Here is a 26,502-nt window from a genome sequence, read left to right as displayed (position 1 = left end):
GAGGGCATATACATAGCAGCTAAGTGACAAGTTTAACAAGCAACAGAATCCTAAGCATTTGAAGAATCCAAACCTTTGCAGAGGAGGATGTATTAGGCTGAGGTGGTGTCTCAAGTCTCCCCCAAATGGATGCAACTGGAAATGAAACTTTTTTTTTTTTTGTCTTTTTCAAACAGGGTCTTGCCATGCAGTTCAGGCTGGCCTTGAGCTCATTTTGTAGCTCAGGCTGGCCTTGAACTTGCAAAGATCCTCCTGTCTCAGCCTCCTGAGTGCTGGGATTGCAGGTGTGCGCCACCACGCCCACATTGGAAATGAAACTTTTAACTCTGCATCCTAAGGACTAACCACTTTTTGTTGTGGAGCATTAACATCTATAGTATATAGAAATTTGGCATTAGAGAGCAAAAGGAATGCATTTTTGGTCAAAATACAGCATATACAGGATTCTGTTTATTGTTTCCTAATTGGAAAGGAACAGTTTTTTTTTGGCCCATTGTAAAATATCTGATTTGTTTTGGAAAACTAATAATTTTGTGAGTGGCTAGAAAATTGTAACTATAGAAAAGTGTTGACCTTTTGTGTCCACCTTGAATGTTAAGAGTAACACTAGGTTTCTTGTTTCAAAAATTGCTCAATTAGAAATCCACCTCCTATTGGGGACTCAGGGGAACCCTCTCCTCAGGGCTTTATTCTTTACCATGGTAAATTTACTAACGAAGACCTGAGCAAAATGTGGGTCAGCCAAATAATGGTATGCTTTCACAGCGGAGGGGGGCGGTTCCACAGCCACCACTGAGCACGGTGTTTGTGTGGAAGAGCAACTGGGGGCCAGGTGACAAGATGTCTTTGCGATGTAGTCCACGAGTCTGTTGTACTGCTGCTCTGACAGTCTGTCTCGGACTCCATCCACCTGCAATCCAAACACATTCATTAGCTGCCAAACCCTTACAATAGACTTCCACAGTAAAATTATTCCTTTTTTCCTTATACATTTGGACACTACGCCTCTTAGCTCATCTGTTACAGCCATTTGTCCAAAACAGTGCTTCATTTTATTTTCCCTCTGAGATGAGCAAGAATAACCCTGCACTTTCAGCGGTGTAACAAAAGCCCTGCCTGAGAATATTAAGATGGCCTTTGAAGAAGAACCTAGTGTTGTGTAAAACCCCCATGTTTGAAGTTGACAATTTGATAGCGTACTTATTAACTATTAAAACACCGTCACTGCTCTTTACCAAGCAGCCCAGGAACACAGGAAAGTGTCTTTCCTCTAAATCTAATCGCAAATTATACTTGGTGTTCTGAAATAAAAGCTGTGTTCCACAGGCTTTGCAAACCTCAGATAAAACCTTCAGCTTGACAGAGAAGTGGAGAAGAGCATCTCGTTCAAACCAGTGGCTCTGGGCAGAGATTAAAAAATAAATACCTTTTGAACTGTAACATTTTCTGTTTTTACAAATGTTAGGACATAAAGCCAGAGAAAACAGAAAAACTGGGCAGAGGAAGGGGAAATTTTTATGGAAGAAAGGGAGGATGCAAAGTACATTTATGGTTCATAAATGTCTGGCTCATCTTCAGTAGAAATGAGTAGGAGAACTGAGATATACTACCTAAGTTCTTAAGTGAGATTTTCTGAGAGTGCCCATCAAAGGCAGCTGGAGCTGTAAATTCTTCTCACCTGCATCTTGCTGCTGTCTGTGAGGATGAGGCAGAGTGGGAAGTTTGCAGGGCAAGCCACCCATCTGTGAGAAGCAAGTAGCCACTGACCTCACAGTGGTTTCTGCTTACCGAATGTCGGCAAGACCATTCTGGAAGGAATACAGATGTTGTACTAAAGGCGTCTTAGTTCTCAAAAGAGGCACCATGAAGGATTTCTTTATATTTCTGTGTAGGGCCCAGGAACAATGCAGTCGAAAGTGTCAAAAGCTGCAAAAGCCAGTGAGATGGCAGAGAGAATAGAGGGATCTGCTAGAGGATTCAGTCTGGCATCTGTCAGAGTTCAGATCTCCTATTTTTAAGTTTGAGGAAGAAAATGAAGGCCCCCAAAGATTTAAGACAGATGAAAGTCGTGCACCAGAAGGCAGAAGCCAGAGCTCTGATATCACTTGATGAGGCCGGAATTCAGCTGGAAAGTTTTGAATACACAAAGTCTTAATTTCTCCTCCTGAACAGCAGCACAGGAAAGCCCGTGTTGTGAAAGGAACCCGGCCAAGGAATAAATTGACCTTCTGACTCATTTTGAACCTCTCATAAGGGATTTCAATAACGTGCCAGGCATATTAAGCAATTATTACCCCTAAAAATGGCTGCATTTAACCAAGAAAAGCAAATGCTGATTTAAAAAAAAAAAAAATCCGAATCCTGCCATATTTAAATATGCTGAGTGATGTCATCTACAAATTAGTTCCTTCCAAGATTCAAAAGAGCTGTTTCCTAGCCTCTCAGGCAAAAACAATATAGTAAAGCCATTTTATATGAAGAATTGAACACGCTGCTCCCGATTTTCACTGGCAGGTAGCAGGCAGGCTTCCTAGCCAGTTTTACGTGCGGATGATGTTGAGAGGCACAGGAGCGGGGAACCCTCTGCGCCCACACTGAAGGCACTGGGTATGAGGGACTCACAAGCAAGTGCTCTGCAGCTTGAATTTTCTTTGGGGTGAGTGGGATGTTTGGGTCCCGGACTCAGGATCCAGCAGCAGTTACTGCTTTTATGAACTGGGGGGAGAGACAAGGTGGAACAGATACCAAGGTGAGCACAGCGCCCACAGCACACCGGATGGCCGCCCTCCGCACTGCTGCTGTCGCTGGGGGTGAGCTCACTGCTTGCTGTAATGGGTGTCTTGCAGTGCTCCTGCTCTCGTCTTTCTGCCTGTGCTTTAGCCATTCCTTAGCCCTAACCCTCTTTTATTCCTGGACATCAAAGACAACCCTTTATTGAGTGTGGTGTCTACGGCTTCTGTGCTTTCACCTCTAACTCAGTGATTCCATGGTCTCGACCTTGGCAACTCGCACGGGGGTTGCCTCTGGCTGGCCGTTACCCCTGGAGAAATAGGTCTCTTCCCCGCCAACAGTGCCACGTCATCTCAGTACCCTTCTCACGTGCAAAAGAGAAGGATCATAATGAAAGACAGTTTAACACCGAGATGAATCTCCACTGTCAGTTTAAGATCTGAAGTATTTCCCAAGCCTGCTAAGGAGAAACGAAGGTCACAGATATTCGTGGGGGTCTTGGAGGTTTCTCATCAAGGACTAAAGACATGAAGATAATGCTACTATCCTCTGCCAAATCCTGTAACCAGATCACCACTGCTTTATTGTCAACTGGATCAGAAGATTTCGGCAGATGTAATAAAGTCAGCCTGGACATCTGACCTCTGTTTATTCCCAAAAAGTCATCAACTCAAAGCAGCAGTGCACTGAGGCCTGGTGCCAAGCCCCAGTTTAAAGCCTCGACTGATTATGATCCAAGAAACTAGAGAAATCGTAGAGTTGTTGTGGTTGGCTGCTTTCCATCTCAGATAATTTTACCCAAACAGTGGTGTGAGCGAGACACAGGCTCCCATATCAAGGAAGAAAATAACGAACGAAGGAATCAAGATTTGCCGTCCTGCTGGGGCCGCTTGGTCACCAGTTAAGACCAGTAGGCTCCAGCTTGTCACTGGTCATCCCCATCCTGCCACATGGAAAAAGATGCCTGTTTTGGAGCCAGCAGTTAGGGCCCCATGGGTCAGGCTACCACCTGGGAGGTGGGGGCAGCCATTTTCCAGGGGCTGCTCTGCGTACCCCACCTGACAGCATCCATTCCACACCACCTTATGTTTGCCAGGAGCCAGAGCCTGCAGCCAGTACATCTCGGGAGCTGTGCAGCCAGGAAGCTGGCCTAAGAGCCCGAGCACTGTCTCCAGGAAGTACTCAGTGTTGTTTACAGACAGGAAACTACCCTATAGGAAAGGAGCACTGCTGCAGAATACAATCGGTGTGCAGGACAGAGATGTATTCACAACATTTTGACCCCTGACATCTCTTGGGTTGGGCTTGGGGGAAGGAACAGAGGGGAGAAGTTTGTCCAGCCTGCCCTTGCTTCATGATGCCCCTCACTCAGCAGTCCGTTCCTGTACCCACAGATCAGCCGTGGCTACTCCCAGGTCCGTGCAGACCAGGGGTCTCCTTTGAGAGCAGCTGCCAGCAAGTCCCGCTGTTCCCTGCCATTCCTGTGCCAGCTCGCTCATTTGGGAGCTCCACTGTTGCATCCACTCCATCACGCAGCCCCACACTGCTGGCAGCCTGTGTGACTCACACGGCTTGGGCCCGGGCAGGGAGTCCCTCCGGCACCAGCTTGGCTCTTGCGCAGGGCTCGCATGCACCCCTTGGATACATCTTTCCAACACCCTTGCACAGCGCACCATCCTGCCCCGCTCCCACTGCCACCATCATCCAAGACTTCCGCTCTCCAGCAGCCACTAAGTGAGTCGCAGATGTCAGCCTGGGTCCTGACTTCTCTGGCAGCTGCTGCAGGAGCCCTGTTGTCTGAAGCATACCTCCACATCGCAGGCCACTCTCGGCTGCTTGAGCTGCACGGTGAGCAGGTGCTTCTGCTCGCTGTCCTGTGTACAGTCGATCTCGGTGACAGGGAAGGCCTGCTGCTGTGTGTCCTCACTAATGCTCACCACGAAGAGCACCTCTGATGTCAGCAGCAAGCACCCTTCATACTCCTGGCCTGATCCCCTCACCAGAACCACGTCCAGGGCCATGTGGACTTCTGGTCTGCCCAGAGACTGCAGCATTTTCCTGTTCAAAAGGAGAAAAGTGAGGCTAGGAGCCAGCTTGGTAAAGGCAGTGACTCACTGGTGCTCAGTGCTTACAAATAACAGGGGGAACCCACACAAAGTTCCCAAGGGCAAAGGGCCATCACCCTTTAGATGATTAGCTTAGCCTGAAATGTTGTCAGTTTAATTCTGGTCAACAGACCCAGTTCCTCCTAGGGACAATTATTTTCTTCTACCAGCTTGGTTTAGCTCCTTCTCTTCCCATTAGAAATGATACTCCCTAATTAGAATGCTGGTTCCCCAGGGAATCCCGGCTTCACAGGCCCAGGCTTTTCAGCCAGTGTACAACCTTCCTGAGCGGCTACTGTGGATCAGAGTTCTGCAGCCAGCCCCAAACCTGGGACTAGCAGCCTGGTCCTGGCCCTCTCGGATGCCCTGCACTGTCCCAAACACCAGTGCCAAGAATGGCTGCTCCTCCTGGGCACCCGCCCTGGAAGCTATGAACAAACACTGTGGACGTAAAATGGAGCAAGTATCTCAGTCATTTACCAGACATATTTGACATGGCTGTTTGGAGCCTGGTCGGCATGTCGATCGCTTGGCTGATGGCGCTGTTTGGGAAGCTGAGAAAGTCCCGCTCCATGTAAAATACCTGTGGTAAGAGAAGCGAGGGAGTTTTACTAGTTGTTTCCTGGAAAACGGTTCCATGCTACAGTGACATCATCTGCTGAGAGCGCTCCATTAAATATTACAGATCCAAAATGATGGAAGGAAGCGCACAGATCATCACTGCACATTGCAGCGCTGGTAATCTTACACTGGCTACAAACTACAATATGAATGTGCTGTACAGGCCAAGCACAGACGAACACAGGAAGCACAGGACTCCTGAGAGCAGCTGCTCATCAACAATAGCTTACACACCATTTATAAATTACGCGTTAAAAAGTCAAGATTACTAGTGGACTTACTTGCTTAATAATCTAATGCTTCTTCTGTATCTGTGCTATACGGCCAGTCAAATAAAATACACAATACACAGGGATACACGCAAAGGCACATGCTTTGCCTAGATACAGTATTTAAATGTTAAGTGACTTAATCCAGCTGTTAAATACGATTCCATATACATTTATGAGAGCTCTCAGGGCCTCTGCTTTATTACGTGCTCTCTGGTGCCAGCACCAAATGAGGGCACCCAGCGGCAGCCACACAGGCCTCCATGGAGACTCTCCAGAACCAAAGATGGCACAGCATGTGTGCTTTCTGGGGGCTTGTAAATGTTTATAAACGAGGCACAGTCATTAGACTAAGAGTTAGTGGTTTGTAAAACCTTCAGTGTGGTAATAAAAGTTTTACAAGGATGATGGAAACCAAAAAGGCCATGTGAAGCTCTGCTCTGAGACGCTCTTATGTAAGGCAGAGCTCCCAAGCCCTGGGAAACACCACGAGGGACAAGGGCACTTTCCAAATCGAAAGGATTTAGGAAAGATGAGTTGCCTTTACCTCACTGGAGTCTGCAGTGAAAGCAATACTACTTTTATTCACGTATAAGGCCTAAGCATTTGATAAGCGAGAGTTCAACTTTCTCCCTTAGAAGCCGCAGCAGTTATTTCGGTTTCCCTGTGGGGCAACGTCATTCACAGACAGGGAGAGAGGTAAGGAGCGAGCAGAGGGTGGGGCAGAGGGACCTGGCTCCCATCTGTGTGGTCTGCGTGACGATGCTGCTGATGGCTCCGGGTCGCCCGCTCCCTCCCTCTCCGGCGCTGCTTTCATGCCCTGCCCGGCTGTATCCTGCCAGCCCTCCGAGATGCAGGAGGTGCAGCTCCACAGACAGCGCGGCCGGGGCAGATGCAGAGTGCTGGGCGTCTGACATAGCTCTACCATGGCTGCGCTATGAGTTGCTGCTTTGTGCCAAAGTGATGACGTCAGTTTAGGTAAGAAAGTGAGAAGCCCAGCCATGTTTACTGGAGTTGATGCTCTCTGCCAAGAGCGCGGGGGACCAGCACGGCAGGAGGAGCCTCCTCACACCAGCCACGCCCCGTGTGCACATGGATGTGCCGCAGGGCCCTCGAGCGTACGTGGTGCCACAAGCCGCAGGTCTCCACAGCTGTCCGCTTGGAGAAGGGGCTTTGAGAGTCAGACCGGGGGCCTTTGCTTCTACTGACAAGACTCAGCCTGGCTGCACACAGCACAGTGGGACTGCAGAGGAAGCACGCCAAACCCACAGATCTGCGCGCAAACCCAACGCTCTCCTTCACAGACGCACTGCTGCGTACCGAGCTCTTCCTGCCGGTAGCCTGTCTTTTATGGGGAACAACGTAATCGTTCTTTGCTGTAATACATTCTCCCTACTGCTCTCAACCTGTAACTGGTTACTGTTCATTGAAGTATTTTATTTTATTTTAGAGACAGGGTCTTGCTATGTAGTTCAGGTTGGCCTTGAACTCATTAAATAATCCAGGCTGGCCTCAAACAGTGTTGTGATCCTCCTGCCTCAGCCTCTAGAGTGCTGGGATTACAGGCATGCACCACCATGCCCTGCTTTTATTAAGTATACTGTAAAAAAGATTCTGTGACACAGAAACACAGACTCTAGTATGAAATTGCTAATTGAAATAACTGATTTTCTGCTTCTAGTTTTATTACTTTTTACTAGGAGCACAATTCTACTCTGTGTAAACAAGCATACCAAGGCAAGAAAGATAGCTACTATTTATCCATTATTTCTCACCCCTTTCCCTTGTGTAACAGGCCCTGGTATCATAATGCAAATCAATGAGTAAAGTCCAACGGCCCAATTTCCCGCCTCCTTACCATAGCCAGTCTGTGACACGAGCTCAGCAGCTCCTCCAATGGGCTTTGTGAACACCCCCATGATTCCTTTCCCCACACCAGAGATAACGCCCTTGGCCTTGTGTCCTGCTGAAGCCTGGGCCTCGGACGTCTTCTGGAAGTTCTGCATTGGCTGATCGACTATTCCAGCAATTGCACCTGAAATAACAAAAGCCCTTGTGAAGGACAGGGACTTAAAATCCTCAGAAAATGAAACCCCAATCTGGATCCCAGTTTTATCTGGATTGAAAATGAATCCCTGCCCTCATGATAAGATTTTTTACTATACATTTACAATTATCTAGGTACACTGAAAGTTGCTTATGCAAGGCATTTACTCACGAAAACACACTGTTCAAGATTTGTGATGTTTACCAAACATATCGGACTGCGCCCTAGCTTTGCCCACTGGCCTTTCCTCAGAAATCAGGTAACACCTCTGCAGGGGAAGGAGGCCCCAGAAGAAGAGTGAGCTTGTGCAGCCATCAAACTTTCAGTCCATTTGGGTGCAAAGAAGGAAAGAGGCAGCCCCTTTTTATGTTCTTGCTTTCAATAACAATTATTTAATAATAATTCAATACGCTCAATGTATTTGGTTATTTAAGACAGGTAAAAATGGATATGGCACTTATTTCTCTTATGCCTCGTCTATCTTGAGTGCTTACTAGAGGCTGAAGACTGGGCGAAGAGCTTCACCTGTATGGGATCACCTACTCTTCATAATGCTGGGAGCCAGGCACTGTCTTATCCTTTTCCAGAAGAGGACGCTGAAGCACAAAGTTAAGGAGTTTTCCCAAGGTCACACAGCTAGTGAGTGGCTGGGCCTGAATGTGAATCCAAATATCCTGAGCCAGAGCTAGCTCCTAGCGGACAAGCTATGCTGCATGATCAAAATATATGATGGATGTTTAAATGTGTATTTTTACTATAGTAAAAGCCACAAAGTCACCAATCTCCTCAAAACACTCCCCTCACTTCAGATACACTTAGCCCACGCTTTCAGCGGATATCTGCTTTCATTAGGGTCTTCAGTTGCCTTGTCATGGCTCCTTGATGTCCTGAGTGGATTCATTTTGATTCTGGCAGGAGCCAGAAGTTGCATGGCGCCAGATCTGGTGAGTAAGGTGGACGAGGGCACACTGTTCTGTTTTCATGAGCCCATCTTTCCAGTGCACGGCACTCGGCAGCAACATTCCCTGCATTTTTGATCACATCGCTTTAAGACAGGAAAAAGGACCCCAGAATTACTTCAGAAAGAGGCAAGAACGCTGGGCTAATGCGTCCAAAGTGAGAGGAAGGATTCCGAGGGGGAGTAACAGCCATGTGTCTGTAACTGCAGTAAATTTGTGAATTTAAACACCCACTCTGTCTTTTGATCAGCCCATGTATTCACTTGTCCTGTTTAGAAAACAGGCTCCTGGCAAATTTTAGAAAACTTCCTTCTCTCCCACTTCAGCTGAGGTTTGGGCACCTACTCTTCACTTCACAATAGCTCCAAAAACTCTGTCTCATCAATTTGTTCTACCAGCTTTGCCCTGGGGCCACTACTTTTCATCCTGAGCTGAATGAAGGTGGTTCCAAATGAAAGGGCTCCTCGGCCACTCCTCTGAACATTCCTTCTTGTTCCTCTTACTCGAGGGCCAATGAGTCTGAGAAGAGGCCTTGCTAGTCCTTTTCTTCATGATGGAGCAGGGTTCCTAACTCAGAAATAAAAATTTCTTTACAGTTCTAGATAGAATTCCTTGTTTTCAATGCAGAGTTGGTAGTATATACAAAAATGCAGTGCATGGGTGAAAATTTTAATACCATCAAATCCTATTACTCAGAGTGGCAGAATTCAACCTTTTGAGATGTCCAGGTTTCAGTTAATTACCTGCTAATTTCAAGCAATAGTCCATAAACAAACCCAGTAGAACAAAGGGCTCATTCCTTCAGGTCACATGTAAAGGAAATCTCCAAGGGTTCCAGTTCTCTAGGCTTGGACAGAGCCATTTAAATCTAAACATTGACAGGGTAAGAAAAGGCTGAGGTGACAGTTCTGTCTTCCAGTCTAGAGTAACGCCACCTGCACTGCCTACAGAAATGATGGGCTGAGGCGAGGCAGCTGCCCCTGGCTGCCCTGGCTCTCCAGGGATGAGGGTCACTCTCAGAACCCGATGGCCACTGCTGGCCCTCGGGCTGGGAGGACCCTTCACTTTGTCAGAGGTCCAGGGATTGGATCCTCTGGTCTCCACCTATAAGATCAGGGGTGACAGCAGCTACACCAGGAGTGCAGTGGAGGCAGGAACTCTGGGTCTTTTCTTCATTTCATAGCAAGCAGTTCAAAGCAAGCAGCATCAAATGAAAGAATGCAGCTTTTCTCATTTCACTACTTGATTTCTCTGAAAGGTCTCCATGCTTACATGAAAATGGGTAAAAAAAAAATACATATATATTATTGCCATTATTTCCGGTAGGTATTTTTTCAAGTGTGTCTTTCAGTGCAACTTCTCCAATTGATGGGGACAGCAGGGGTGGTGATGCACACCTGTAATCCCAGCACTCAGAGGCTGAGGCGGGAGGATCACTGTGAGTTTGAGGCCAGCCTATGCTACATAGTAAGACGCTGTCTCAAAACAAAAAACGAAACAAAACAAGGCAAGGAGGCTGGCTACCTCATTAAAATTGCCACTTCCTTTCACGTGGCAGCCCCCACCACACAGGGAACCTGCAGCACGACCACCCGTGTCATCCCGCAGGGTGGGAGCTCCTCTCTGCTTCAGAGCAAAGTGTCCAGCGAAAGCTGCCTTTGATCTTCCTCCTTCCCATCACGGGCCATGGTGAAGAGGCTCCAGTGACCTTGGCCTTGGCGGCTTTGATAGATAAACTATTGCAGCAGCTAGGAAAGTGGGAAGCCTGTGCTTATGACAAGGTGTTAGAGTCTGCGAGGTAGAGAAGGAGCTGCTGGGTCGCTGGCCCAAGCGCAGAGCCAGAGCTAGCCTGTCACACACACCAACACCTCCCTGCTCACCGGGTGCAACTGCCTCCTTCTCTGTGGTAACAGGTGGAAATGGGGAGGCCGGGAGAGAAGCGGCGCTGCTCCACTCTCTGCAAGCCTGCTGAGGAGTGAGGAAGCAGCTTCGCCTAGGGCCGTGGGAGCCCTCGGTGATACAGTGTGATCCAGCTAAGTCCTACAGCTGGTAAATTATTTACTGTCACAGACTCAAGCTCTGCTCTAATGCTTTAAGTAGTGGAAACTGATCTCAAGACTCAGCTGGCGTCAGGCCCACGGGGTGGGGTGGTGGCCACATGGACAGGGCTGTGATGTGATGGAGGCGGAGGAGGAGGAGGCCTGGTGGCAGGGGCAGAGCCCTGGAGAGCCCTGGAGGGGTGTAGGGGGCGTTGTCTCTGCACCTTCAGTCAGGGAGGGCCTGCAGGGGGGCTCCTTCACTGCTGCTGTGATTGGTCGCAGGCAGCAGGCGGGGACACCTGGGCAGGGACCTCCTGTGGCGCCAGCCTTGAGGTAGAATTTTATTTTGGGCCTGCTTCTGTTACGAGAGCAGAAGCGTAGGCTGCAGCTGGGACAGTGTGCTATGGCTCACAATTCCAGACACAGGTGACACTCACAGGGTACTGTCACTGCAGCTTGAGGCAAATCTTGTAACCAGAACAGATGTGCAAACTGAGAAGGAAATATTCAGGTCTGTCACACTGAAATCCTACCTGACCCCCTGAGGGCCGACCCAAGCCACCCGGGAGAGGTCTAATTTGTTGGGATTCTGAGAGAGCCTCAAAGTTCCCCCAAAGTGGAACTCTGGTGTCCGGAGGAGCCAGTCCAAGGCACACTGTCATTCGTTTCCCTCACTTCAAACACAATTATCCCATCATTCTAAAAGTTCTAAAAGTCCTCTTTTGTGAAGGTCTTTAGTTGCAACTGCTGTGGCCTCAATGTCCTGCATTGATTCAAAATGTTTACCTTTCACGGTTATTCTGACATGGGGGAGAGGCAGAAGCCACAGGGTGCCAGACCCAGGGCGTAAGCTAGATGAGGACACACTAATGCTTCTGAGGCTGCCCTGCCCTTGGATGGCACCCGGCAACAGCGTTCACTGATTTTAGTCACGCTGATTTTCTCTGCGTATCTCCAACATGATTCCTCCTTTACTCAGCCATGCTGAGTCCTCTTTAAATCCCACGTTGTAAAGGCACAAAAGAGGATTTCCAGAACTGCTTTAGAAAGTGGCAAGAATGATGGGAACAGAAATGGTGGGTAAGTGTATGGGAATCAATGGGGAGTATTAGGAAGGGGATTAATGGCAGTGTATGTACAGTAGTAATGTTACAGGAGGCAAAAGACCACAGTGAAGTTCACAGCTTTATGACTTCCCATGCTGTCAGCGGCAACCATGCCCTCGGGTGACCTCGGCAAGGCAGATTTTGGGGTCCTCACCTGACTGATCTCTACCAGCAGGTGACTCTGTGGGCTTTACCAGGCAGTAAGGGAATAGAGTCCCTGGGCTAGACGGGAGCCAGGAAGAGGGGAAAGACAGCCACACACCTGTAGCTCTGGTACCTTTTCACTGGGAAGTTCCAGGAAGAGCTTGGTTGGGGGAAGGGAGCTCTCATGCCAAAAGTACAGCGCACTTAAGCCTACAATCCCTAGAATAAAAGTATCCTAAAGTCCCAGAATGATGGCCTAGAGGGTCCCAAAATAACCTCACTGTTACTTTCTTTGGGTACAGCAACTTAATTCATTCGACTACCATAAAGCAAGAATATGCTTGCCATTTCTTAAATGCTCCTTTTTAGTGGAACATTCTTCAGAACACTTCCTGCAGTTCTTTTGTTACCATGAAATAATATGACAGGTTCTGTCTGTCTAGCACCCCTTGGTAATTCTAGTAATGGTATCACCAGCTCCAGCTTAGAAAACAGAAACCAGGTCAGAGAAGAACTTGCCCAATGCCATGAACACCAGGCTGGAGCCTGGGATCCTGAGTGACATGGCCCCCCACGCACTACCTCCAAAGGAGTCCCACCACCTGAAGCTTGCTCCCTCGCCCAGCAAGCCACTAGCTTCCCCATTTCCACGCATTATCAAATGACAGCGCACCATACCACTCACTGTTAGTACTTCAATAATTCCCAGTAACCTCACCTACTCCTGTAACATTTTACTGCTTCCTCCCATTGCCGTGGCTGGCTGAGCCGCAGACAGGCTGAGCTGCTGCAGAGAACAGAAGACAGAGCAAGGGTGGAGACTTTCAAGTTCATCTCTTCTCCCCTGCGCTCTGCCCTGCTTTGGTCACTTTGATCTCCATAGGCGTGCACTCCCTCAAGACGTGTGCAAGGGAGGTTGCCGAGTAGTACAGTTTCAAATTTCTTTCCAAGCAAATAAACAAAATTACCCTGGAAATCCTGCACTGTCCTTTCAGCTCTGAGGCTTTCTTTTTAACAGACTTTTTCAGAGCAATGTATTTTCAAATATTTGTAGTATTTTGAAACATCCACAGCAATCTTCACCTTTAGCCACACCATTCAGCAGCTTGACAGATAGTAATTACTTTGAACCAGGCTGATCACAAAATAAACAAAGATACATGAAAGGAGAAGCAGGCTCCTCACCAAGGTTTACGTGACCTGTGCACGTCACTGAAGAGCTGTGGGAGCAGGGAGCGGAGTGAGGGCTTCAGTAGGGCTGCCTGTCACCCACTTTCAAAAGCAATAGCTGAATGCTGCTGTCCTTGCGTGGACACCGCCATGCCGAGGCCCACCACGCTCCATTTCCTGGAGAGGCAGAGGAAGGCAGGGCATGGCACCTGTGCAAGCCGGCTTTCTCCTGCAGGCTGTGGATGAACCTGTCATTGCTACAAGGTGGCTCTGGGAAATGGGGTCCTGTCCCATGCGCTGTAGGCAATAGCGTGAGTCCTTATCCTCTAAGTCTCCTTGTCCACAGAAAGTAGGTGAACTTCACAGCCATGGTCAGGGAAAAAGCAAAGCGAAGGTCCCTGGAGAGTCCAGAGCCCTGTGCAGACACCCAAGTGCCCCAGCCCCTTACCGAGCAGGCTGATGCCCAGCCGGGAGAGGCCCTGTCGCAGTCCCTCGCCAAGGCTCTCGGGGAGCTGCCGCCGCCACTCCTCCTGGCGGTTGTAGTGCTCCTCATCCAGCGAGAGCCGGTCCATGTTCCGGGCCAGGCTGGTGGCCAGGTTGGTGATGGATGTGAGGGTACCTGAGGACAGAAGCACACAGGGTTGGCCTCCTAGTCACATGCATGGTGGGTTCCGGAGCTGTGGCCTGTAGGTCTGGTGGGCGTGGGGTGTGAGAAGAGGCAGCACTTAGGCCCCTTTTGGGCATGACCAGTGGGGAAGGATGAAGCCTTAAGAAAATGAGGTGAAGATTAAAGTACGAAATCCTGTGGCCAGGGGGAGGCCTAGAGTTTCACAGCCTTCCTACTGTTTGCTTGGGAAACGGTTGTGAAGTCCTCGCTGAGGCCCAGCTTTGAAGGCTAAAATTTGCCTGCTCTGTTTTTAAGGGTGGTGTTGCTAACTTTTTAGATAGAGTAGGAGGAAGTATTTCACTTTAGGAATAATATTTATCTTATTATTTCACTTTAATAAAGGGAGACTCTAAATTTTATCATTTGATGTTCTGAGGAAATGGTTATTATGCCCACAGAGATTATGTGCAATTTTGATTCAGGACGTTAACTGAGAAGAAGCAGGAGAACAAAAGGAACAAGGCCCCCATTCCGCCTGGGCTCCAGAAGGAAGTGGCTTCAGCCACCTGCTCAGAGCGGTCCTAGCCCTCCAGCAGGTCCACATTTATCTCAGTAAACAAAAGCTGCAGACAGTGGTGGGCACGTCCTGACGTAACAAGCTCCTGTTGTCAGACACCTAGTTTGAAGAAGAAATGGTGGATGATGTTTTTATAGCTGCATCTTTACCAGTGCTCTGAGAAGAACAGCACGTGCACGGGCGCACGCGCACACACACCCTCCACACCCACAAACCAAACAGATTTTGCTAAGAGGAGAGAACCAGTGCTAAAAAAACGCTCCGTGACTCAGAATGCTAAAATGACTGCTGAGGTTCGGTTTAGCAGGTGTTGGTTGTTGCATTTTAGAATAAAAACAACAGAACCACAGAGATTCCAGTGTCAAGAGTGAGAAGCCCGCTAGGGACTCATCCGGTGAGGCTGAGCCTGGCTCCCAGGGCCCCGTGCATGTCCTTCTCATTGTCTGTGGAATTTGTTTTGATTGCTCTGGCTGCTCTCTTAACAGCCCCAACCCAGGCACTCCCCCTGCTCTCCATGGATCATGGATTCTCATATTTCAAGTTCAAGTCTTCTTTTGAGGCCTTCTAGAGACTTCCACAATCTGCCCACTCATAAGGGAGTGCGGCACTTCTGCAGTAAAATGCCTTTTATGGGGAAGGAGACCTTTGCCTTGCTTTCCCTGCCTCCTGCTGAGAAGAAAAGGGGACTCAGATGGCCCTTGTTAGTTCCCGAGTCACTGCCAACCTGACCAAAATATCGTCAAGCAAACTCACAGATGAAACGAAAACATTCTCCTGGTAGGGAGAAGTTTGCCCTCGGTGCCCGGTGACCTGTCAGGCCACAAGATGGCACTGTTTACGTACCATGCTAGACAAAAGTTGGCCTGTTCACCTTTAAATCAGCGTCCATGTCAAAACGTGTCCGTATCCTTAAGAAAGTTATGACAACTGTATCTACATTAAAAAAATACGATGAAGCAACAAAGTGTAGGATTTCTGATGTTTAGCAGAAATCCTGAACACCTTTAATATTTCTATATTTATCACATGGAATAACAGTTGAGCCAATTCTTGTTTTCCCAATGGGAGGTTTAAAATTCTAAAGTTTCTGAAACATTTTCACACACTACCAGTAAGCAGTGATCTGTTTAAAACATAAGACATTATATATGAGCTTTGTTCCAAGCCAGTATTTCACTGCAAGCTAACAAGCCAAACAAAGCTAGAGGCAATGTGAACACATTCAAATCTTCAACACGTTCTTTACAGAGAAAATGTGTAACAGGCAAGGAATGAAATGAACAAAACGAAGGCATTAGCATAAGGAACATATAGCTACCTTTGGAAATGTGCTTCACAAAGGATGTGGTCCCTCGGGAAACGCCACTCACAAAGGCCCCGGGACCCCGGGTCAGCCCCTCGTAGGGAAGCCTGAAGAAGTCAGCGATGCCGGTCCCCACACTTCGCACCAGACTCGCAGGACTGCCGAGGATCTCCAGGGACCCAACCACCCAGCCTGCAACGGACCAGAGTGAGGGTTACAGAAGCCTGGTATAGGCACTTTCACCACTTGTAACAAGCAGCCCGGTTTCCCTGCAATTCATTTTGCACACTAGAATTGCGAATGTAATAAGCTTCTTCAGAGTAAAATACGGGAAGTAACTCATTCACTGTGAATTCATAAATAGTGAACTTTCATACATTATAAATCAAAGCAATCCTCTGGCAGCCTCACAAATGGCTTTAATATGACTTCTTTGCCAAGCTTTGTGCACTGTTGCAACAGGGACCCATGTGCTGGGGACACTTTTTCCAGGCCCAGGCAGGTGCACATGGGCAGGCTGGGGCAGCAGGGGGCAGTGGGGGGCAGCAGGAGAAGCTGAGTGGCCGGGGGAGAGGCCAGATGCTAAATGGAATGCTGCAAAAGGGATGCAAACTTCTGACAAGGATAGAGGAGTTATTTTTAATCTTTCCCAATCCTACCAAGTTGAGTGCTTCCCTTTGGAGCAGAGCTAGAGCCAGACAAATGTCTCCCCTTCAGCCCCAGCTTTGGTTGTATAAACACCAGTGACAGGGACACACTGATTGGGTTAGTGTGAGGGGAGTGTTCCCTGTCATGTCCCGGGGGGCAGCTGTGGATCTGGTTTCCTATTTAAGCTTGGGCTTGCCAGGAGCCAGCCTGCTCAGGGGCCTGATTACAGTCTGTGCCTCGTGGGAATGAGGCTGCCTGGCCCCTCCTGCGGGCTGGGAGCCCAGGGACTGCAGGGCAGGCAGAGGCCAAGGGCCAAGGAGAGGAAGAGTCTGAAAAGGCAACTTCCTCCGGGAATCCACTGACCTCCTCAGCCCCGTGCTGGGCCCTTTAGTGCTAAGGCCATGGGGACCAGCCCTGTGTGGGAGCTACCATCTCTCAGCAGCTAGCCTGGAGGGCAGTCCTATGGCAGACATCCTCAGTCCAGGCACTAACCTGAGAGGATCTGCAAGGTGCTAGTGCAAGAGCTATGCCAGGGTCCGGAAGGGTGCCCAGTCCCAACTCAGGCAAAGAAGGACTTTCTGCAAGGAGCTGCAAGGAGAAAGCAGGGTGCTACGGGAAGTTGTAGAGTGTTCTTCCTTCTCTGGTGGTAAGGAAACAACAGATTTCCTTTAGCTTGGAATCAATGCGAGGTTCCACCTGAAGACAGGAACCTTTTCTCTAAAGACTCAACATTTAAAGAAAAAAGGACCACTCTTCCCAAGCAAAGCCCTCTCAGTGGCATCCCTGGGCAGGGCAACACAAGGGCACACAGAGAGAGGAGGCCCCATTCACGGCTCCAGACCCTACCTGGCTGAAGGCTGGCTTGGGATCCTCTGGGTTATGGCTGCTGACATCTGCAGCCACTGGCTGATGCCAGGGCTATCTGTGGACCCAAGCTGCATCCTAGTAGCATCTACACCGGCCAGAAAAGGGCAGGAAGTACCCAAGCATAGGCCTTCTATAATTATTTCCTCCGAAAGTGAGCACAGTCACCTCTCTGTATCCATAGAGGATTGGATCCAGGACCCCCACAGCTACCAATGTCTAAGGATGCTCAAGTCCTTCTTATAAAACAATGTAGTGCCCAACTGCACATATCCTCCCTATACTTTAAACCACCGCTAGATCACCTACAAGACCTAATACAATGTCAGTACTGTGTCATTAGTTTTACACTGCATTTTTAAAGGGAATGGTGACCAAAAAAAAGTCTGTATGTGTTCAGTATGGACACAATTTTTTTCAAATACTTTTGATGTACAGTTGGTTGAACCCGCAGATGCAGTCCTACAGATACACAGAGTGTATCTCTTGTGTTCAGCTGTTAGGAAAGTTTTCTGACAAAGGAAGGGCCTGTCTGACTTCCCACCGAATTGAAACTTTTAGGTAGACAGGGACCTCAGGAATTCCCAAACTCATATTCATTTCTCATTATCACTATTTTAGAAACCTCTTCCAATGACTCTACCAACTTTCTGAAACTGAGGTCAGGCGTTCTCGGTCCCTGCAGCCAGGCACCGTCTCTTTGAGTCCAATGGGGGACTGCTGCCCACGCACGGTGATGGTGCCACCTGCTCACTCCCAGGCGGCCCTCCCCTCCCCTCCTCTCTATGCATGCTGCTCTGTTCTCTTAAGATTTCTCTCCTCCTGTCTATCTTTCCATTTTCCATTTCTTCAATTACTACGTTCTTGCAGAAGGGTCTTCGGATTGACCATAGTTTTTTTTTAGTTCAGACAGGCGCTTTAATAGGGAGGTAAGGATTATCCCAAGGACAGTCAGATTTTTAGGGACAGAGTTTCCAACAGGCTCTAAAAACTTGGCTCTCTCTTAGAATTTCTTGTCTTTGTATATAGTGAAGTTGGGACAGCAAAAGGATTTTTAGATGAATTACCAAAAATCTAAACAGAATGTTCTTGTGAAAGCTCATTAAAAACACAAAACAAAGAAATCACTTTTAGCACACAGGCTGCAGGGGCCATGGCCACTCGGGGCCACAGGTGGAGCTTCTCTTCCAGCTCATCACACAGCTGGGTGCTTCCAGCACCTTGGCAGCATGTGGTGACCGGACGGAACCTTATTCCTCCCCTGGCCTCGGATCAGAGCTCGGTAACCTACATGTCTCCTTCTCATGTTAAAAGTAAAATTGCCTAAAAGGGTACATTTCTAGAATGGTTCGTAAATATACCCATCTATTAAATTTGAAATGTTAACTGCTTATTTTTAAATGACTTCTTAGCAGGAGGGAAGCATTTTCCTCACTGTTGTGCAAGTTATCAAAACAACAGGTCTGGCAGGGCCCTCTCTCTGATCTTGTCATTTTCTTTTATAAAAGAGTCTGGATAGCTCTATCAACTCTATGAATTTCATTATGGAGAAGATATAATCTTACCAGAAGGGCAGTTACTGGCACCTTATCAATGATAACATGGATTTTTTTTGTTTTCGCTACAATCTGAATCAGCTATGGGAATGCATTCGCCAAGTGCAAGATCACAAAGAGAGCAGAACAGAGATTTTCGCCCTTCTCAGTTTCAGAAACTCAGACTTCCATGTTCTTTCCTGCAGGGTGCTGATGAGGCCAACAGCTCTAGGTGGTGGTCTCTGGTTGAAGTTTTGGGCCCATGAAGGCCGGACTCAAAGTAAACCTGTTTTAGAGTGAACTTAGCTCAGGAACACATACTTTGATGCCCATTACTGTACACTACTCTGAAAACACAGTCACTAATATTCAATCTTTAATACACAGTACTCCCCATGCAGGACTTTGTATACTTATTAAATCACCCTTTGCAGAGGTCCAGCCAGACTGGAAAGGGAAGCCTTACCTCTCCCCCTGCGCCCTGAGAAACAGTAGCCCTCTGCCTGCAGGAGGCCACCTACCTAGCGGAGAGGGTGGGAAGGATGAGCAGAGTCCCTTTACTCTCGAGCTCAGGTCTGTGGAGAGGCTGCGACACCAACAGCCTTCTCTTTGAGGTGTCCAGACAGTGGTGCTGCTGAGGGTCTGCAGAGGGCTCTTTGTGCATCTTAGGAGCACACAAATCCTCTGCATTTCTCACCTACAGCTATTCATGAACAGCAATGAAGAAAACTAATGCCCTTGAACTGGATTTCTCTTAGTCACTGGAGCTGAAGACCTGGGATAGTTTTCCTGGTTGCACTAGTGTGCTAAGAAAGTTTTATGCCTGCAAGGTGCTAAAAATGTTTGCTAAACTGAGTTAAATTCTAAATTATACTAACAGCTAAAATATTACAGCTACTATTGCTTGAATATTCATTAAATGCCAAGCAAAACGCTGGACAGTTGACATATGATCCTCTCAGCAATTTAAGCACTTTCTAAATGGGACACTGAAATCCAAAGGCTTCAATAACTTGCCCAAAGCCCTATATCAAACAGTGGCAGAGTCCAGACTTAGATCCAGTTTTGCTGAACTATGAAGCCCGTGTGCATCAGTGCCCACCCACTGGTGCCTTATGATAACCTTGTCACAGATAAGGCAGTACCCCAAAACGTGATTTTTGCTCAGGCTCTAGCTCACTACAGACCCTCAGCTTGTGTCCTCACCTGCTCTAAAAAGAGCTCCTGCAGCGTAGTGCATGGCCAGGACGTGCACGAGCTGCCTCGCGGTGGTGAAGATGGGTCCTCTCTCAAAAACGGAGAAGGAGAGTGGAGTGTGGTCGGAGGCTATGTACAGCTTGAGGGAAGCATGGATGCTGACGAGCAGGTTCACTGGCTGTATCACCAGTTTCCGTAACTTCACTGGGTTCACCAAGGCCCTGGCATGCTGCCTCACCTGCACGGGCAGCACCTCGGTGCCCCCACAGAGCTGAGAGGGGTGACCAGCTTGCTTGCTGTGAGGAAGGTAGGTGTCAAACAAAGTTTTGATGTAGTACACGAATGTGTCTTCCACATATAACCGGGCAGGTTTCAGCTCAAAACTGAGCTCGCTGACATTAAGTAGGAAGCTCTTGCCTTCAGTTAAAGTGACACAAAGTTTGATAAAGCAATTCTCCTTGTATTTCTCCAAATCTCTGCTGGAGACAAGAAGGTTTGACACTCTGGGACACTGGGTAGGGTCTGCTTTTTCTTCCTGACAGACCAAGACAGCAAAGTGGAAATTTGACTTGTTATAAAGCTGGTTGTCTAACTGCAGGTCTCCGCAGTAGATCTCCATAGTGTAAAGATGGAAGAGTGCCACAGTGGGCTCTTCTCCGGGAAAGGCGCCAGCCACAGGTGCCATGTGGAGATAAACATTGTCCAGAGTGAGCCTCAGAAGCTCGGATGATGCTCTGTGGTGGGTAAGGTCATCGGACACGGCCAGGCTGAACTGAGTGATGAATACGTTAAAGGTGACCATCCTCTCCAGAGTTCTAGAAGAGACAGAGAAGAGAATGTGAGTCTCTCCTACCTTCCTTTCTAATGACAGTGCCTGATTAAATACCTCCTGATGGGACATCAGATTCCCCTAAGAAACAAGTGAGAACTCAACTTGTGTTTTGGACAGAGACAGGCACACTCTAACAGTACTGGGAAATGTTCCCAATGGTACTGTTACAAGTGCTTGTCATGTTTCGGTAGTGTTTCCTTTATCAATACCAGATTTTTTACTCCCAAATCTTTCTAGTTTTGTATACTAATTCTTTGTCATGATTATCACAAGGCAGAAAGATAAATAACTAAGACTTCTTCAGTTGAAATAGTGACACAAGCAGAAGAGAGGCCAGCATGAACCCCACTATCACTTGTCCCACTAGCACACCTGGCTCCTGGCCTCCTTTCCAGAGCTGTCCCCCTGTGCTCTTCCTTGGGGACCTTCCGAAGTACCCAGTACCACTTTGCGCTTACCTGCTCTGGGCCATCACTACAGTGATGCACTCCTGTCCTACATCATCTTTTTCTTCATTACCAGCAGCTTGTAAATGTGCTGATTTCTCTTATCCTAGAAAACTCCTCCTGTAACTCCACTTTCTTCTGTAGCCACCATTTTTCTAATCCTTTTATATAAAAACTCCAAAGTGTTTCCTGTACACATTATCTCCTATTCCTCTCTTTCCTTTCTCTCTGAAGCTTGCTGCACGCAGGCTTTGGGCCCCTTACCAGTTTGGTAAGACAACTCTCATCAAGGTCACCAGTGATGTCCATTTGCTAATGTAAAAGCTGGACTTTCAGGGTTTTGTTTCCTCAAGTTATTGATGGCATTTGGCATTGTTAGCAGCTTCTTCGTCTTGGACACACTTTCTTTACACGTTTGTTCTCAGATCTTCTTTCTCTCTGATCACTTGTTCTCAGTCATTTGTGAATCCCTTCTCTCCCAGACCCCTGAAACTGACAGTGTCCATGTCTCAGTCTTGGAAATCTTCATGTCACCGTCTCCACTGGCCTTCTTGGGGGCGTCAGCCAGGCTAGTGGCTTGAAATACCACTTATGCACTGATACCTAGAACTCTCTTTGAATTTCAACCCACTGTATCTAACTTCCTAGCCAAACGGTTACTAATATGTCTACATGACATCTCAGCTCCTACGGCTATAATCCAACTGCTGAGCTTAGCCCCTAACCTATACACAGTCACAGTCTTTCCCTTCTCAGTTAATGGCAACCACATCCCACTAGTTGCACAAAAGAAGAGAGAGAGAGAGAGAGAGAGAGAGAGAGAGAGAGAGAGAAAGAATTTTGTTTTGAGATGGGGGTCTCACTTTGTAGCTCAGGCTATATTTGAACTCACTCTGTAACCCAGGCTGGCTTCAAACTCACTGTGATCCTTCTGCCTCAGCTGAGTGCTGGGATTACAGGCATGTACCACCACACCCAGCCCAGACCAAAAATTTTGAAGTCATCCTTGATGCTTCTATTTTAAACCCTTATCCAATAAATCTGGAAAATCCCACTGGCTTCCTTTATCACATAGGGGATATGACTGTATTACCACTTCCAGTGAGATCACAGTGGTCTAAGCCAGTGTGAATAACTCTAATAATCTGCTACTCTTCTTAACAGTCTTCCTGCTTGCTTACACCTTTACTTCTCCACTCTACATTAACAAGGTCATACGGAACTTCTCTGCTTGAAATGCTCCAATAACTTCCTCATTTCACTTAGAATTAAACTAAACTCTTATAGTGGCCTACAAGGTCCCACACTATGTGTCTCCCGCCTTTCTGCCTGTCTGTTTCTGGTCTCCTGCACCATCATTTTTATCTGCACCCACGCCACTGAGTCACCTTACCTTGCCCTGCCCACTACTTTGCCAGGCATGCTGCTCTCGGCCGTGGCTGGCCGGGCCTGTGTTCAGGAAGTGTGTTTCTCAGAGGATCACATTTCTAATTGCCTTGCTGCTTTCAAGTCCCCATTCAGATGGCAGTTTTTCTGTAAGGCTTCCCTATACTAGCTTCCTTAAAACTATACTCTCCCTGACACTCTTGGCCCTCTTACTAAGCTCTTTTTATCCCTGTAGAATACTAACCTTCTACTGTACCCTACTGCTTCCTTTTTTATTGTGTGCATTCTCTATCACAATCTCTTCCCCATTCTACGTCTGTGAGAAAGTAATTTCAAGGGCTGGGGTCTGCTTTAATTATTTATTGATTCATTCATTCATTTATTCATTCATTTAATGGCTGGAGTTCTGATCTTTTTATTCATGGATGTATCTCGATGTTTGTACCTGATATCACTACACACTTGAAAAATATTTGCTGAATAAATGAATCAAAGAAGTGTAATTAAATACTTGAACTGCTCTTACTGTACCTCCCAATGCTTGTGTTGTGGGTACTGTCATTAAGATTTATGTCCCAGAAAAAATTTTTCAGCTTCATGTCAGTCTTACTGCTAAGAATTTTACATATCTTTGTTATATGTAAATATATTCATATATACTATATGTACAGATGATATATAACCAGGACATTTATATATTCAATATTTTTCTTTCTTTAGTTTAGTTTATATCATATACATTTTTTCTTCTTTCATTAAAATTCTGTAACATCTATTTCTTTCCGATGTACCATTTACGGCACATTTACACAGCATTCATTTCTTTACTATGTGTACTCTGAAATTTTGCTATTATAATCAATAACAGAATAAACTTCTGTGTACTCTATACCTTTGTCTACTTATTACATTATTTCCTTAACTCTTTTATTTTTTTCCTGTACCAGGAATTGAACTCAGGACCTTGCACTTGCCAGGCAGGCACTGTACCGCTGAGCTATATTCCTGACCCTTTTCTTAACTCTTAAAATTCTTAAAAGTCGAGTTTCTGTGTGAAAGGTACTTAAAGACTGTAATGTATATCGATAAAGCATTTTCCAGAAAATGGCTCCAATTCACCAGGACTATATATGATGGAACATCACTGTTAATTTGATATGTTATTTAAGTTTGCATTTCTTTGATTACATATTACTTCCTCTTCCAAAATTTTCGTTCATGTCTTTTCTCTTGTTTTTGGAAGGAAGGGATACTATTATATCATTTCTATTGAACAATATGAGTTCTTTTAAATTAAGGATATTTAATTATTTGCCTGGTTCATGATTTTAAAACCTGATGGCAACTTCTTGGGTCAAATGGGGAAAATGTGCCTCTAATAGGTATTTTTACATTTGGCATAGCTCTAATTGCTAAGTCTAATTATTAAGGTGTCATGTGGATATAGAAATACTAACTTGCATTTTATGCTACTAATAGTATGATTCTAAGATGCATGTCTTATCTTGTAAATTAGCTTGTTAAACATCAGATAAGAACTGGAAGGGAGACCCAGGAAAGATAATACACAATTATGGATTACACAATAATTAACAAAAAGCTTTAGTACGTATAGGAACATGACAAAAAATGGTAAATAACAGATGAACATCTTTATAATAGGAAGCTTACTAGACTATTACTGGGAAAATAATTAAGCCTACCTGTCAGTACGGGTTAAAATAGGTCCTGCTTTTCCTTCTGGGGCCACAGTGATGAATACTGTGCCACACTGATGGAAAATGTCCACGTATACATAGCCAAAGCCAGTAAGGAACACAACCTGTAAAGAGAATGTTCAGAATCCGATTGAAAAGAAATGGGAGCACTACTGACATGGCTGACTTCAAATGTTTCAAATTCTGATTCAATACCACAAATACTTCCTGGTTACATTTCTTTATATGTATGGGTACTGGCTACTCAGTTGACTTGAAATGAAAAAAAAAAAAAAAATCCAGTCCAGAGTTTTCAGTATCCAGCTGTTGAGATTCATAGGAAAAAAATGATGGATGATGGGGCATGAGTGTCTTCACTCTCTGCTTCTTTGGAACTGGCAAATAACCCTGAATGAGCTGGAACCCAGCTATGGGGCCAGATTTATGTACGCATATGAATCTCTGTGGAAAAAGTGCTAAAACTCAGGACTTCAAATGCAAGGTGTGAAAAGTTTTTAGGCTTTCGAGTACTGATTCACCACAGGGGTGCCATTCTATGCTGGCCACAAAAAAACATACTCCCAGACCCAGCAATAACACATATCATAATCCCCCAAGGTTTCACACATAACTTGTAAGAAGAATTTTAGATAAAGTAATTTGCTTAGAGTCAAAATTAATTATTCTACCATAAGAAGGTGAACTAACCTAAAAAAAAATTCTATCTCCGAAGCCAGGTGCCAGGCCAGCAAAACAGATGTTCTTTCAGCATTAAATACCAATGTTGCTTAAATGGATAAATATTTGAAAACAGAACAGAACTATGTGAAAAACAACTACAAGAACATCATGTTCACAGCCAAGATCACCTGAAGGCAGGCGCAAGAATCTCCTTGTGCCTGGGAATGTTGATTTTGATGATTTGCAGTATTAATGCAGTCCAAGTCAAAACCCTTATTGTTAAGACGGCAAATAAAAGAAGAAAGACTGACAATTCCTAAAGAAAGCAATGACACTATGTACTTGCTTGACAAGTAATTAATGCCTTCCAATTTTGACCACAGAAAGAGGTATCAGAGAGTATACACAGATCCACAGGAAGAGCATCAGACTCATGTGTGGAAGCAATTTCAACGTCACTGAGCTTCTTTCTTGTGCAGTTGGTTCCTCCCTTAGAAATCCTGCCCATCTTTAGCATCCAGGGCATATGCATATCACCTCTGTCTCCTCTACCCTCCCCTTGCAGCTCAGCTATTACCAGATCATCCAAGCTCTGTCTGCCTAGTGTTCTAGCCTACGGCCGTGCCTGCTACTCACTGCCCCTGTGCCTAGATGCACTTTCTCCACCACCTAAGTCCTTTCAAAGTCCTGTGTATCTGTTCCACACCTCTTAAAGGATACCTGATTCCATGATGATATTCTTTAATTTTTCTATCCCCTTCTTTGCTTTGACACCTACTGCTATATTTTAAATGCACTTGAATTGTATTTCAGTTGATCACAAACTTTACTGCTTGCATATCAGTAGGCTGCTTATAGATGGACTTGACTCAATCACCAGATTATGAAATTCTTTTTTTTTTTTTTTTTGTACTAGGAATCGAACCTGCAATCTTGCGCTTGCCAGGGAGGCGCTGTGCCACTGAGCTATATCCTCGGCCTAAGATTATGAGATTCTTGAGAGCAAACGTGCATCAATTTGTTTTATCTGTATTGTCTATGGACACATCTCTGAAATGGATTGTGTTGCAAAAATGTGTTTCAAAGGATTCTATATCATGAATTTGACTATGATGAAATTTAGAATTACAATGAATCAGCTCGCAAATCTAATAAAACAAAATGAATATTCTTTGAAAAACATTTATAAAGGCCACCCCTTGCCTAATTACTCTTTTTATAGGTGAAAGTAAATGGTATTATTCATTTAGTATAAAGCTTTGCAGTGCTCCATGCTCCCATTGACGTCACCTTTTCTTTGGGACCCACCATAACCTCAATGTATAACCCAAGTTTTACCACAGTGCTAAAATCCAGAGCTTTCCTCAAAGGAGGGAAGAAGGGGATCATAATAGAGAAATATTGTTCTGTTCATTCTCAGAGTTAACTGTTTGGCATGAGGAAATGAGGATACTTAAATGTTATATGATAATAAAGAGAAACTGATGGTTTTTGTTAACTGCCCTAGGGACTTTTGAAAGGAAGAAAATTAACCTGAAC

General features: G+C 46.2%; 1 protein-coding gene across 3 annotated transcripts in view; it reads right to left on the bottom strand.

Moving 5' to 3' along the window:
* Window positions 1-432: 432 nt before the first annotated feature.
* The window catches only part of Vps13b (vacuolar protein sorting 13 homolog B (yeast)), a 657,708-nt gene continuing 631,638 nt past the window's right edge, over window positions 433-26,502 (bottom strand). For all 3 annotated transcript variants that reach the window (XM_005381857.2, XM_005381855.2, XM_005381856.1), the window contains exons 55-62: window positions 24,289-24,407; window positions 19,931-20,736; window positions 15,693-15,869; window positions 13,639-13,809; window positions 7,584-7,760; window positions 5,316-5,418; window positions 4,539-4,788; window positions 433-910 (exon numbers count right to left, since the gene is read on the bottom strand). In XM_005381857.2, the coding sequence (XP_005381914.1) occupies window positions 662-910; window positions 4,539-4,788; window positions 5,316-5,418; window positions 7,584-7,760; window positions 13,639-13,809; window positions 15,693-15,869; window positions 19,931-20,736; window positions 24,289-24,407 (2,052 nt within the window). In that variant the 3' untranslated portion in view covers window positions 433-661. The remainder of the gene's footprint in view (window positions 911-4,538; window positions 4,789-5,315; window positions 5,419-7,583; window positions 7,761-13,638; window positions 13,810-15,692; window positions 15,870-19,930; window positions 20,737-24,288; window positions 24,408-26,502) is intronic.

The sequence above is a fragment of the Chinchilla lanigera genome, unplaced genomic scaffold (genome assembly GCF_000276665.1).
Source record: "Chinchilla lanigera isolate Chin_1 unplaced genomic scaffold, ChiLan1.0 scaffold00016, whole genome shotgun sequence".
NCBI lineage: Eukaryota > Metazoa > Chordata > Mammalia > Rodentia > Chinchillidae > Chinchilla > Chinchilla lanigera.
The sequence above is the reverse complement of the archived record's forward strand: the minus strand, read 5'-3'. Positions and strand labels throughout refer to the sequence as shown.